This window comes from Bos indicus x Bos taurus, chromosome 21 (genome assembly GCF_003369695.1).
Source record: "Bos indicus x Bos taurus breed Angus x Brahman F1 hybrid chromosome 21, Bos_hybrid_MaternalHap_v2.0, whole genome shotgun sequence".
Lineage (NCBI taxonomy): Eukaryota > Metazoa > Chordata > Mammalia > Artiodactyla > Bovidae > Bos > Bos indicus x Bos taurus.
This window is the reverse complement of record NC_040096.1, coordinates 24654272-24667643: the sequence shown is the minus strand read 5'-3', so window position 1 is coordinate 24667643 and position 13372 is coordinate 24654272. Positions and strand designations below refer to the sequence as shown.

General features: G+C 44.8%; 1 protein-coding gene across 6 annotated transcripts in view; it reads left to right on the top strand.

Moving 5' to 3' along the window:
• Window positions 1-3320: 3320 nt before the first annotated feature.
• Window positions 3321-13372, top strand: part of SH3GL3 (SH3 domain containing GRB2 like 3, endophilin A3) — a 117330-nt gene continuing 107278 nt past the window's right edge. For 4 of the 6 annotated variants that reach the window (XM_027520767.1, XM_027520763.1, XM_027520760.1 and 1 more), the window contains exon 1: window positions 3321-3766. In XM_027520767.1, the coding sequence (XP_027376568.1) occupies window positions 3722-3766 (45 nt within the window). In that variant the 5' untranslated portion in view covers window positions 3321-3721. The remainder of the gene's footprint in view (window positions 3767-13372) is intronic. The other 2 variants (XM_027520762.1, XM_027520768.1) reach the window with 2 other exon arrangements.

The window sequence follows — 13372 nt, the reverse complement described above, 5'->3', positions numbered from 1 at the left end:
CACCTAGAAAAGGTTTTTAAAAATTTGGATCAAATGGTAATTTCCTCTTTGTAACTGCAATTACAAATTTATTTAGAACACAAGCAGAAGAGCTATATTATATAATGAAAACTGTGAAACCAAAGCCATATGGAGGGGGAAAATTCATAGCTTTACATATGCCGACTATAAAACCAGAAAGTATAACGAATAAATAAAACACATTCAACTGAAGGAATGAAGGGATCCCTAGATAAACATTAGTGGGCATTTGTGTTTTGTTTGTAGGCAACTGTTTTTGGCTGCCTAGCTTCTGAAGCTTCTTCTCCTATCAGGGCAATCCACCATGATGTTGGTCTTCGACCTGGAGAGCTGGGGCAGAACATCTAGACTTAGTTGATCAGATGCTGCTCCTTGGAACTAGAACTTTGAACCTGGAATGAGTGCCTAAAAGAAATAAGCAGCTTAGTGGTCATTCTGGTAGCCGAAGCCTGAACGTGTGGTACAACCAGCACATCACAACAAGCTGGGCATCTGACCACTCAGATTCCTAGTTTCTGCTCATCCCCCCACCTGGTTCCCTACAACCTCTGAACAGCTGGGCTACGTGATATCCTTCTCCAGTACATTCTTCTTCCTGTCTAGGGTCAGTTTCTACTGTGAATAACTTCAATCCCCTGAACAAAACAGAAGGAAGGAATGTTTAATAAAGACATAAATTAACGAGAGAAAAAAAGCCATAGCAATGATGAATAAACTCAAGTTTATATTGGTTGTTTTAAACAACCAATAAAACTGGCAAGTTTCTGAGAATTATCACAGAAAAAATTAAGAAAAGTTGCAAATGCTTATACGAAGGAAAAATGTATATGAATGATTCTGAAGTTAAGAAATGATGAGACTATGATGACAGTTCTACACTTGATAAAATTAAGAGATCAATTACTGAAATTAACTGAACTGGAATGTGCTGTTAACCAAGGGAAAAAGGTTAAAAAGTTTTATTAATAAAATATTCAAACCCCCCCCCCCCCCTTCCCGAGGGCGGAAGACTTAAGGAGACTTAAGGAGAAAGTAAGGAGAGTGACTTAAGGAGAAATTACTTCAAACCTGTTTTATTTAAATGACTCCTGGACACAGCGCAAGAAGGCGGATGAGCCTCTTCCAGGTGGCCCTGGCCCCTAGTTGCCCTTGCATTATTAGTAGCAGTTCCCCTGGAGCAGAGCCTGCTGTTGAGTGGCGGTCAGCCAGTCGTATGAACAGGTCATCTTGCTATACTCTTGGGACCTAGCTGTTACAGTCCTCACACCTGTCAGTTACCTATCTGTGGCTGGTGTCAGCTGTATGTAGGTCATTCGAGCACTTGCGCAAGTCATGCTAATTAACCCTCTGGATGGCTGCCTTTATCTCCTTCACTAGGTTCCTTCATTACCTCCCCTATCCGAGGAAGAATGCTCCTATTCCCACCCTCCAAAGGGAAAGTGAGGGAACTTAGGCACAGGGAGACGTAGATACTAGCCGATCCTCACTAGGATGACCTCAGGAAAAAGGGAGTTGGGAGCTAATGTCAAAGGAGAGGCTGTGTGACTTTTATCCTGGAGAAATGCAGATATCAGGAGTGGATGCCAGGGAACAGGTGTAAACCGGGGCTCTGAGAGTCCCTTGGACTGCAAGGAGATCCAACCAGTCCATCCTAAAGGAAATCAGTCCTGAACGTTCATTGGAAGGACTGATGCTGAAGCTGAAACTCCAATACCACTGGCCACCTGATGCGAAGAACTGACTCCTTGGAAAAGACCCTGATGCTGGGAAAGATTGAAGGCAGGAGGAGAAGGGGATGACAGAGGATGAGGTGGTTGGATGACATCACCGACTTCATGGACATGAGTTTTAGCAAGTTCCAGGAGTTGGTGAAGGACAGGGAAGCCTGGTGTGCTGCGGTCGCAAAGAGTCGGACACAACTGAGCAACTGAACTGAACTGAACTGAACTTGTCATTGCAGATGGGATCTGTTGAAGGTGCAGGAGGAGGAGCTTCTTTCTTTTAGGTGGAGACTGGAGGAGGAATATGCTTGTTTCTTTCAGTGTTAGGTTTTGCTAAAAGTGGTTTCTAGGTCTTGGGGGCCCTAGCGACCTTTGGGGGTTTCCCTGGGGGCTCAGATGGTAAAGAATCTGCCTGCAATGTGGGATACCTGGGTTCTATCCCTGGATTGGGAAGATCCCCTGGAGGAGGGCATGACAACCCATTCCAGTATTTTTGCCTGGAGAATTCCCATGGATGGTGGAGCCTGGAGGGCTACAGTCCATGGGGTCACAAAGAGTCAGACATGACTGAGTAACTAATTCAGGGACCTTTGGAGGCCAGCTTCCAGCTCAGATGCTGGCCTGTTGGGTGCAGCTCTGATTTGAAGGTCAATGGGATGCTTCAGATCCCTGGCTAGGCCTCCATGCACATGGGTGCTATGACCTCCATGCAAAAGGGTGCCCTGTAGCTGACATGGCAAGACTTACCGAGGGAGCTGGTCTCCTCCTGGGGTGAGTTCCCCTGGATACAGAGAGCTTTCTTTAAGGCTCCTTGGAGACAGTTGCTCTTAATATAGTTGACAGTGGGTAAGTGCTGTATGGAGGCAGCATCTTATTTAATAAATTACCCAGTAACCCTTGGGCTCCTAGAGTGCCGGATTGCACCCAGAAAGAGCATCCGGTGGGGTTGAGAAGAAACAAGATGTGCCGCCCACAGACCAATTCCTCCTATTACAGATTCTGTGTTCTGTTACCTTTCTCTCCCCTTAAGTTTTTTACTGTTCCTGGGGTTTTAAGGGAAGAATGCTGCAGTGGTTTGCCATTCCCTTCTCCAGTGGACCACTTGGACGGCAAGGAGATCAAACCAGTCAATCCTAAAGGAAATCAATCCTGAATATTCATTGGAAGGACGGATACTTTGGCCGCCTGATAGGAAGAGCACATTAGCAAAGACCCTGATACTGGGAAAGATTGAAGGCAGGAGGAGAAGGGGACGACAGAGGACGAGTTGGTTGGATGACATCACCGATTTAACAGACATGAGCTTGAGCAGGCTCCGGGAGATGGCGAAGGACAGGGAAGCCTGATGTGCTTCAGCCGGACACAACTGAGCGACTGAACAACAAGGCGTATTACGGGGCTCCGGCGTTGCAGACAGATTCTTTACCATCTGAGCCACCAGGGAAGCCTGTATTATGAAGGCGTCCGTTTTTAAAAACAGAAACCTACCAAAAATGCCCCTGAGGGCGGCGACATTGTCCAGAAGCATAGAGAGGTGATTCCTCTGTCCCATCCAGGGCAGTCCTATGGCAGATGCATCCGGTCCCACGCCCTGCAGACAGTCCTGTATGGCTCTGCTCTCCGGACCCGGGGACATCCCCACGCAGCCCAGCTTCGCAGGCCCATTTTCTCCGCAGCTCCAGTACTCCCGGGTCTCCACGCAACAATGAAGCGTGGGCGGCCCCAGCGGCCTTATTTGCATATCTCCGCGGCTTGGCCAATGGGCTGCGTAGGGGCTTTGGAACGCAGTGTTGCCATCGGCGTGCGCGCGTGTGTGCGCGTGTGACAGCGGCTGTGGCCGTGGCCGTGGCCGTGGGAAGCCGGCCCGGCGGAGCCCAGCCGCGCGGGGACCGGCCCCGGCGCCCGCTCCTCCAGCGGATCGCGGCCGCGTGGCCCGGCCGAGTCCAGGGACCAGCAGCCTCGGCCGCTGCGCCGTCGCGATGTCGGTGGCGGGGCTGAAAAAGCAGTTCCACAAAGCCAGCCAGGTAGGGACGCACGGAGGAGGGAGGGAGGAGGGCTAGGGGAGCAGCAGTCCCCTCGAGGCTCCGGGGCTTCTGAGGCTCCGGCGCCCTTAGGGGCCTCTTTTAGGGCTCGATTTCTTCCCGCCTAAGCGGGCTCGGGGGTGGAGAGAGGGGCCGCCGGCTCTCCTCCGCTTCTTGGCGCCTCCTTCTTGCCAGCCCCCGGCCCCCCTGCTCCATCCCCAGCCACTGAAATTCCGAGAGGTTCTCGGGAGGGGAGACCAGAGGTGGCGGGTCGCAGGGGCTCGGGCGAGCAGAGACTGGGCGTCCCGAGGCCTGGAGGCTCTGCTGCGTGCCTCTATTCCCGGACCCGCGCCGGGAGGAGGACCACAGAGAGTGCAGGGCCTGCAGGGCCTCCCTCGAGTCCCCCACCTTTTGGTTGGGAGACCCCCCACCCCGGGGCACGTCCTGCCACCCCGGGGCAGGCGCGGGCGTCGGTGGATCCAGGGATGCTGTGTACTTGGCTCTCCCGGCCTGGAGATGGACCCCGCCTGCCTGACTGCCCGCAGCTCCGGGCTGGGCTGTCTACAGCCGTCCTTCCTCCCTCATAGTCTTCCCGGTGTCGGCCCGGGCCTGGGCACCAGGCTCCTGTTCTCTAAGAGCTGTCTGTTTTGTGGGAAGACGCTGAGACAGACACGTAAACATATAGTGTTGGACACACCTCCACGCACAGTGGATGGCAGATAATAAGATGGGGCATCAGGGAGAACTTCCCGGAGGAAGAGCCGCGTCATTTGAAAATTAAATATGAGAAGGAATTGTGGTGGAGGGTGTGGGTGGAAAGGATAGGAGTTCTGAACAGAGGAAACAGGAAGACAGGCAAGCTGGCATGTGATTGGTGTGTGTATGTGTGTCTGGATGTCTGTTGACAAGCAAATTTATATTCTAAATTTCAGTCTCCCAGCCATGGCAGAACTCACATTGTAAAATCAACCCTACACCGGAACTGCTGGGTCTGTTGGACAAATTTCATTCAGAATTCACATTTCTGGTGAGGTCTTATCTTGCCTCTTTCACACAGGGGTCCCTGAAAAGCAGTTGGAATTAGAGGATTCTTTTCTGTCTGTCTCATGTTGAAAAGTGCTGCCTGTTCTCTCACTCACATCCCTTCCATGAAGAAACTGGGTGGTATGCAGTTTCCAGCTGGGGATGCTGGGAGGTTGGTGGTACTGTTGGGGTAATGAGGAATCCTGGATGAGGGGCCAATTAGGTGACCAGGGAGATGGTGGGGTCACTGCAGGTGGGCTTTGGGTACTTCGAAAAATCCATGAGATACTCAGATGACTCTGGCCTGGGGGCTAGTGGGTGAGATCCAGATTGGAGCTATGGACTTGGGGGGATTTCCAGCCTCAGTGCAGATTTAAAAATATAAGTGCAAATGGAAGTCAAAAAATGCACAGTGAGTTATACTCATAGACTGTAGGGAGCAACCACATTTAGGGACAGTGTTTAGGCCGGGACTTGATAAGCAGTGACCACTCAATAAATATTTATTGGATAAGTGAAAGTGTGGGAGTGGAGAAGCACAAGAAGGGAAGAACTAGTAGAATGGAGGAGAGAGGAGTATCATGGAAACCTAAGAAGTGGGTGCATTTAAAGGTGGGAGCAGGGACTTCCCTGGTGGTATAAGGTTTATGACTCTGCACTTCCAGAGTAGGGGGTGTGGGTTTGATTCCTGGTAGGGGAACGAAGATCCCACATGCGATGCAGCCAGAAAGTAAAAATAAAATAAAAGGTGGGAGCAGTTAGTGAATCTGCCTTGAGCTCAGTACTGAAGAGTGGGCAGCCTGGAGGCTACTGCCTCTGTGTTCAGGGCAGTGTCAGCTTAATCACTAGCTAGCTAGGCTTGCTACAGGAGCTTTCTTAGCTCAGTTGCTCAGTCGTGTCTGCCTCTTTGCGACCCCATGGAGTGCAGCTTGCTAGGCTTCCCTGTCCTTCACCACCTCCCAGAGTTTGCTCAAATTCACATCCATTGAGTTGGTGATGCCATCCAACCATCTCATCCTCTGCAGGGTACTAACATCTTTTGAAAGATATTCTTTTATTGAGAATAGACTTCACAGGAGCAAACCTTAGAGATGAACAGGACACAGCCCTAAGAGGATTGAAATTGGTTTCTGACCACTAACCAGAGTGAATGGTTGAAATCCCAGGAAGTTACTGACATTGGTAAATAATATGCTAAAGATAAGGTCGTTTAGTTAAACTACTCATCAGTCCATTAAAAAAGGAAATGAGCAAAGGGTCTAATTTAGTCTTTTTGCATGAACCGAAATCTTTTTGTGACTTTATCTGAAAAGAAAGACATCACGAATTCTCTCTGGGCTTTGCAAATCACATTTTGTCAAAGTGCTTAATAGATATGGATATGTTTTTATCTGTTCTGAAAGTCTTTCTAAGAAATCTTGCAGTGGGACAGATTTGGTGGAGAAATTAGACCAGGCTTAATATAATAAGAGGGAGCATGATCATAAAAAGTGCCAGATGTTCTTCCCGGGCAACATTTTAACAGCAGGTTTTAATTCACATAGAACTTTCCCAGGGCTGGGGAAAGGGAGGCTGGGATGATGTCAATGGTTTAATAATTCCTAGGGATCCAGGCCTGGCTGTGCCACTGACCAGATCTGTGACCTGGGAAACATGATTTAACCCATCTGTATAGTGAATTAGACGATTTAGAAGCTGTATGCGTGCATGCTCAGTCATGTCTGACTTTCTGCAACCCCTTGGACTGTAGCGCCTCAGGCTCCTCTGTCCATGGGATTTCCCAGGCAAGAATACTGGAGTGGGTTGCCATTTCCTTCTCCAGGGGATCTTCCTGACCCTGGGTTGGAACCCAGGTCTCCTGCCTTGGCAGGCTGATTTTTTACCGCTGAGCCACCGGGGAAACCCTTAGAAGCTATGTTCCTATTCTAAAATTTCTTGGGATGATCACGCAACTCTGTAAATATGCTAAGAAAAACCATTGAATTATAGACTTTAAGTTGTGAATTGTATAGTATATAAATTATATCTCAAGAAAGTATATAACTAACTATATCTCTATCTTTATATCTAATATATCTCAGTTCTGAAATTGTTAAGTAATTCGCTTAAAGTATTTCAGAGAAAGATTATAAAGTGTGCCTTTTATAAATTAGGGAACCAAGACCTTGACAAATTGAGATGATTTTTCTTAATGATAGAAAAGGTGAAATAACTTATAACTTCCTGGTTAAGCGCTCTGGCTTTCTTGATACCTTACCTATCTCTGCAGGAAAAAAAAAGTCCCCTTACTTTACAGAGAATGAAGAACTCTAAATCCCAGGGATTATGTATCATTTTGGCAGCACATGGAGACTAAAAGGAAAGAGGAAGAAATCAACTAAAATGAGAAGAGTGCAAGTTGAGCTAATAACAAAATTTAATTAATCCTTTCCTTCAACATTTGGGATTATAACCCAAGTGTCCCAAGATCATAATTAAATACTTCTTTCTCTTGAAAAGGTTTTTTTAGTAGAGAGGTTTACTCTTCTACTGGTAGGGATGCAGTTTGAGTTATTAGAGATAAATAAAAATAGCTTGGGCTTCCCTGGTGGCTCAGATGGTAAAAAATCTGCCTGCAATGCAGGAGACCTGGGTTTGATTCCTGGGTGGGGAAGATTCCCTGAGAAGGGAATGGCAACCCACTCTAGTATTCTTGCCTGGAGAATTACATGGACAGAGGAGCCTTGTGGGCTACAGTCCATGCGGTTGCAAAGAGTCGGACTGAGTGACTAACACACATACACAAATAGCTTAGAAAGGTCATGTGGTTTCTTGTTAAGTGGTGTGCCTGACCAATAAAAATGTAACTCATAATAATTATATGTCGCCACTCATTGATTTGTATTAATTATGTTCACTTCATAGTAATTTTCTTGACAGCATTTTATTTTGGTTGCAGGATGCTTAGGCCACATCTTTGCTTACTGTGACATGGACACTGTTCTAATAGCTGTATTTGTTCCCTTTCTGCACTTCTAGGAGCCTGGTTCCCCATCCCATGAAAGCCTGATTTTATTCTTTCCTCTTGTTCTTCTTGCCCCAAACTAACCAACTAGTGAGGACACAAGAGGGGTGATGACCCTTCATGTTAAATTTCCTTGTTTTTACCCTTACGTAGCAGTGTTCTATCACGTGACCCAGAAACACAATAGGGTGTGGGGAGCTCCTAACAAAAGCTTTTTTTTGGTAATTTCCCCCTCTTTCCCTTTTGATGCCTGAATCAGAAAAATGATGAGTGGTCCTAAGGGGCCAAGACATTCTCTCTGTAATGACTAAGTGCACAGGCTGGCCATTTATGGGTAAATATAGAGAAGGATATTCTTTGTAAATTATGAGAATCTCTAGGGAGGCGGTGAATGTCTCTTGTTTCATTTTCTCATTAGAGAGAAAGATAAAAATGCACTTTGCAAAGTCCATAATGATGCTTTGTGTTTTATGTAGGTGCATCAGAAAATGTGTTAAGCTGAAACTTGCTTACTCCTTTCCACATAGACTGCTTGATAAATTAATCCTTGGATCTATGTGTTAACCATATATTTTTAACTTGGGATGCTAGAGTAGATGCTGAAACTAAATTGGTTTTAATTTTTTAATCTCTGAAGAACGCAGTATAATTCAAGCATTTCTTACCACTGATGCCTTTTCTCTAAAGTAAATGTAATTTAGGCTATCTCTTAGAATTTCATTAAAAATGCATTTAAAAGCAGAAATTTTTTTTGTGTGTGTATGGATATACTATTTGTTTCAGATTAATTTTTCAACTTTATTAAAAAAATGACTATAAATTATATTTCCCCAAATTAAGTGGGGGGTGTGTGTGTGTGTATGTTATGTATTTGGAGGTTGCTATTGTTGTCATACTTTACCCAGAAAATGAAACTGCCAATAAACAGAACCAATACACGACTTTATTTAACTAAATAATAGGTGAATGTATTCTGGAGATTCTACATCAGCCAAGTGAGAATACCTAGATTTTGGTCTCCTGTGTTGCAGGCAGATTCTTTACCAACTGAGCTATAAGGGAAGCCCTTACTTTTCGCTAGAAACCTGGGAAAGTGTTAAATTGGGGAAAAGAATCTGGAGGAATCCAGTTGGTATTGGGAAGACATTGCTGCAATTCTGTTTGAGTTCCTCTGTGAGATGCCTTTATTATGAGCTCTTCCCTTGCAATTCCCAGGCTCATCCCCACTTGTTATCACCACAGCACCAGCCGCAGTGACCTTCCTGAGCCCAGTGTCCTCCCTTCTGACTTTGTCACTCATCGGGTGGTAGTGTCTTTCTGCCCGGCATTTGGCTAAGTCTTTCTCAAGTACTGACATCACCAGGTGCTTTGCCAGATCAAATCATCCATCAGTGGTAGAAGCTGCTGCTGTTTCAGGCCGGAGAGCGTGGGTACTCCCTACTGATGCACCTGATATCTGAGTCGTACGTCCTCATCTCAATCTGTGTTCCTCCTTGCTCTTGGGCAGAGACTGCCTTGTCTGGGTGTTGTGACCTCCAAGTTGCTGAGTCTGAGGGTCACTTCCCCAGCTGACGCTTCGCAGCTTTTGACCCAGCGTACTGTGCTCTGCTTACAAGCCCTTCTACGCTTCTGTGGTTTTCCTCTGGCTTCAATGGCTGTTGCTTCAAATCTCCTTTAATGGCTCCTTCTCATCCCCCTTGAGCCCTAAATCCTGGAGTGCCCCAGGGCTCTGGCTTGGAATAGCTCCTCTTTTTCTCAACTTTGAACTCTGCCAAGGTGTTTTATCCAGCCTCACGGATTTATAAACGATCTAAACATTGATTACTCTCTAAATTATGTTTCTGGCCTAGATACTCCTCCTGATCACAGACCAATAACAGACTTCTAAGTCTAACTGCCTACAGCATCTCACTTGTTGGATGTTTAAAAGGCTGTCAGACTTAAGATGTTCAAACCTGAACTCTTAATTTTCTCTACCCCAACCTGTTTTTCTGTTGGTGGTTCCTATTTAAGTCAGTTGTACCAACATGTGTTCAGCTGCTCAAGCAAAATAAGACAAAACCAAGATTCATCTTTGATTGCTTTCTTCCTCTCATCCCTAATTCATCAGAAAGTGGTAATAACTCTTGGTTTTATTTTCAAAATACATCCTTCTTCCATTTATCTCTTTCTGGCTCTGCTTCTACTATCCTTCTCTGACTGTCACCTCTTGCCCACATGGTTGCTGGAGCCTCCTCACCGATTTCTAGAACTTTGGAACCTAGCAGCTTCCTACCAGGTACAGTCCATTGACCCACAGTGACCTGAATGCTCTTCTGAAAATGTAGCTCAGACCGTGTCATTCTGTGAATGTAATGGAGACTGCTTACAAGTCTTCAGTGCTTCAGTGACATCCAGCTGTGTTTAGTATAAACCCCAAGCTTCCTCCTCTGGCCTGTGAAGCCTCACATAACCTGGCCTCTCCCTTCCTTCTCCTGCTGCCATTGAGCCACACTGGCCTCTTTGCTCCTTTAATGTGCTAAGGTCTTCTTTCCTTTGGGCCTTTGCCAGAGCTGTTCCCTCAGCCTAGCATGCCTTTCCGATAGATCTTTGCAAAGTGTTTCCTTATTGTTGTTTAGATCATAGCATAGATTAAAGGCCACTTTGTCAGAAACGTCTTCCTGACCATGCAATTCAAATAGCACATGCCCTCTCTATCACGCTGCGTAACTTTTAAAAAATATTTTTAAAATGATTTATTTATTTATTTTTGGCTGTGCTGGGTCTTTGTTGCTGTGCACGGGCTTTTCTCTAGTTGAGGCGAGCCGGGGCTACTCTCTAGCTGCGATGTATGAGCTTCGCACTGAAGTGGCTTCTCTTGTGGACCACGGGCTCTAGGGTGCTCAGACTTCAGTAGTCGCAGCTCCCAGGCTCTGGAGCACTGACTCAATAGTTGTGGCACAGGGGCTCAGTTGCTCGGAGGCATGTGGGATCCTCCTAGATTAGGGATAGAATCCGTGTCTCCTGCGTTGGTAGGCGGATTCTTTACCACTGAGCCACCGGGGAAGCCCACGTTGCTTAACTTAAAACTGTATCATAAATATTTTGATATTTTGATGACTATATTCAGTACAGATGCTTTCCTTTCTAATCCCATGTATTCTTATTTTAAAAATATATTTAAACTTGGGGGATAATTGCTTTACAATGTTACGTTGGTTTCTGTATGATGTGAATCAGCTAATGGTTTGTCATGGATTTTTTGTTTCTATATGAAATATTGGCCTTTATTTTTTGCACTGTGTCTAATTTCAGTATCAGGTAATACTGCTTTAGTAAAATGAATTAGGAAGTGCTCATTCTTCTGTTTTCTGGAAGAAATTACATAAAACTTATGTTAATTCTTTTTTAGACATTTAGTAGAATTTTCCAGTAAAACCATCTGGGCTTGGAGATTTCTCATTTGAGAACTTCATTAGTTTGTGATTTTTTAAGGAATCAATCCATTTCATTTAGGGTTATCAGATTTATGTGTGGAGAATTATACGTAGTATTCTTCTCTTAATCATTATCAGTTCCCTTATTCTATGTGTATAGAGTTGATTTTTGCTACTGGTAATTCCATACCTTCAGCCTTTTTCTCTATCAGTCTTACTAGAGGTTTGTCAGTTATATTGATCTTTTCAGAGAACCAGGTTGTTATTTCATTTTTTCCGTTGTTTCGCTTTTTCAATTTCATTGATTTCTGCTCTTGTTTTATTATTTCCTTCCTTTTACTTGCTTGGATTTATTTTGTTCTTTTTATAGATTCTTAAGGGAAGCAGATTATTGATTGGAGACCTTTTTTCTAACGTATGCAGTGAGTGCTATGTATTTTCCTCTCAGCACTGGTTTAGTTGCATTTCACTCTTTTTGATGTATTTTATTCATTTGATGTATGAACATATATATATGTATATGTGTGTGTGTTGCATCTTCTTGTTGGATTGAAGCTTTTATCATTCTGTTATGCCCTTACTTATCTCCTTTTACAGTCTCTGCTTTAAATCTATTTTGAAGTCCCTTTTCTTTTTTGTGTGTTTGTGTTCATTATAGATTTTGTTATCCTGAGGTTTATATATGTGATGTGAAAATCACTCAGTTGTGTCTGACTCTTTGCAACTCCATGGATTATACAGTCCATGGAATGTAGTCCATGGAATTCTCCAGGCAAGAATACTGGAGTGGGTAGCCGTTCCCTTCTCCAGGGGATCTTCCCAACCCAGGATCGAACCCAGGTCTCCCACATTGCAGGCGGATTCTTTACCAGCTGAAATTTATATATAACAGCATATATATAGATGATTAAGTTGATAACCTCTTAAGCTTGCATGCATTTTAACAATCTTGCATTTCTACTCCCCCTCACTTCGCATTTAATAATTTTGACTTGTATTTATATCTTTTTAACATTTACCTACTTTTTGTGGGTATTTTGTCATTGTTCAGTTGTTCAGTCATGTCCAACTCTCTGCAACCCCACGGACTACAGCACACCAGGTTCCCCTGTCCTTCACTATCTCCTGGAGTTTGCTCAAACTCATGTCCATTGAGTTGGCTCTTTGCATCAGGTGGCCAAAGTATTGGAGCTTCAGCTTCAGCATCAGTCCTTCCAATGAATATTCAGGGTTGATTTCCTTTAGGATGGACTGGTTTGATCTCCTTGCAGTCCAAAGGACTCTCTCAAGAGTCTTCTCCAGCACCACAGTTCAAAAGCATCAATTCTTCAGTGCTCAGCCTTCTTTATGGTCCAACTCTCACATATGTACATGACTACTAGAAAAATCATAGCTTTTACTATATGGACCTTAGTTGGCAATATGAAATCTTTGCTTTCTAATATGCAGAGTACATCATGAGAAACGCTGGGCTGGAAGAAGCACAAGTTGGAATCAAGATTGCCGGGAGAAATATCAATAACCTCAGATATGCAGATGACACCACCCTTATGGCAGAAAGTGAAGAGGAATTAAAAAGCCTCTTGATGAAGGTGAAAGAGGAGAGTGAAAAAGTTGGCTTAAAACTCAACATTCAGAAAACTAAGATCATGGCATCCAGTCCCATCACTTCATGGGAAATAGATGGGGAAACAGTGGAAACAGTGTCAGACTTTATTTTTTGGGGCTCCAGAATCACTGCAAATGGTGACTGCAGCCATGAAATTAAAAGATGCTTACTCCTTGGAAGAAAAGTTATGACCAACCTAGATAGCATATTCAAAAGCAGAGACATTACTTTGCCAACAAAGGTCCATCTAGTCAAGGCTATGGTTTTTCCAGTGGTCATGTATGGATGTGAGAGTTGGACAATGAAGAAATCTGAGCGCCAAAGAATTGATGCTTTTGAACTGTGGTTTTGGAGAAGACTCCTGAGAGTCCCCTGGACTGCAAGGAGATCCTGGGTGTTCTTTGGAAGGAATGGTGCTAAAGCTGAAACTCCAGTACTTTGGCCACCTCATGCGAAGAGTTGACTCATTGGAAAAGACTCTGATACTGGGAGGGATTGGGGGCAGGAGGAGAAGGGGATGACAGAGGATGAGATGGCTGGATGGCATCACTGACTCG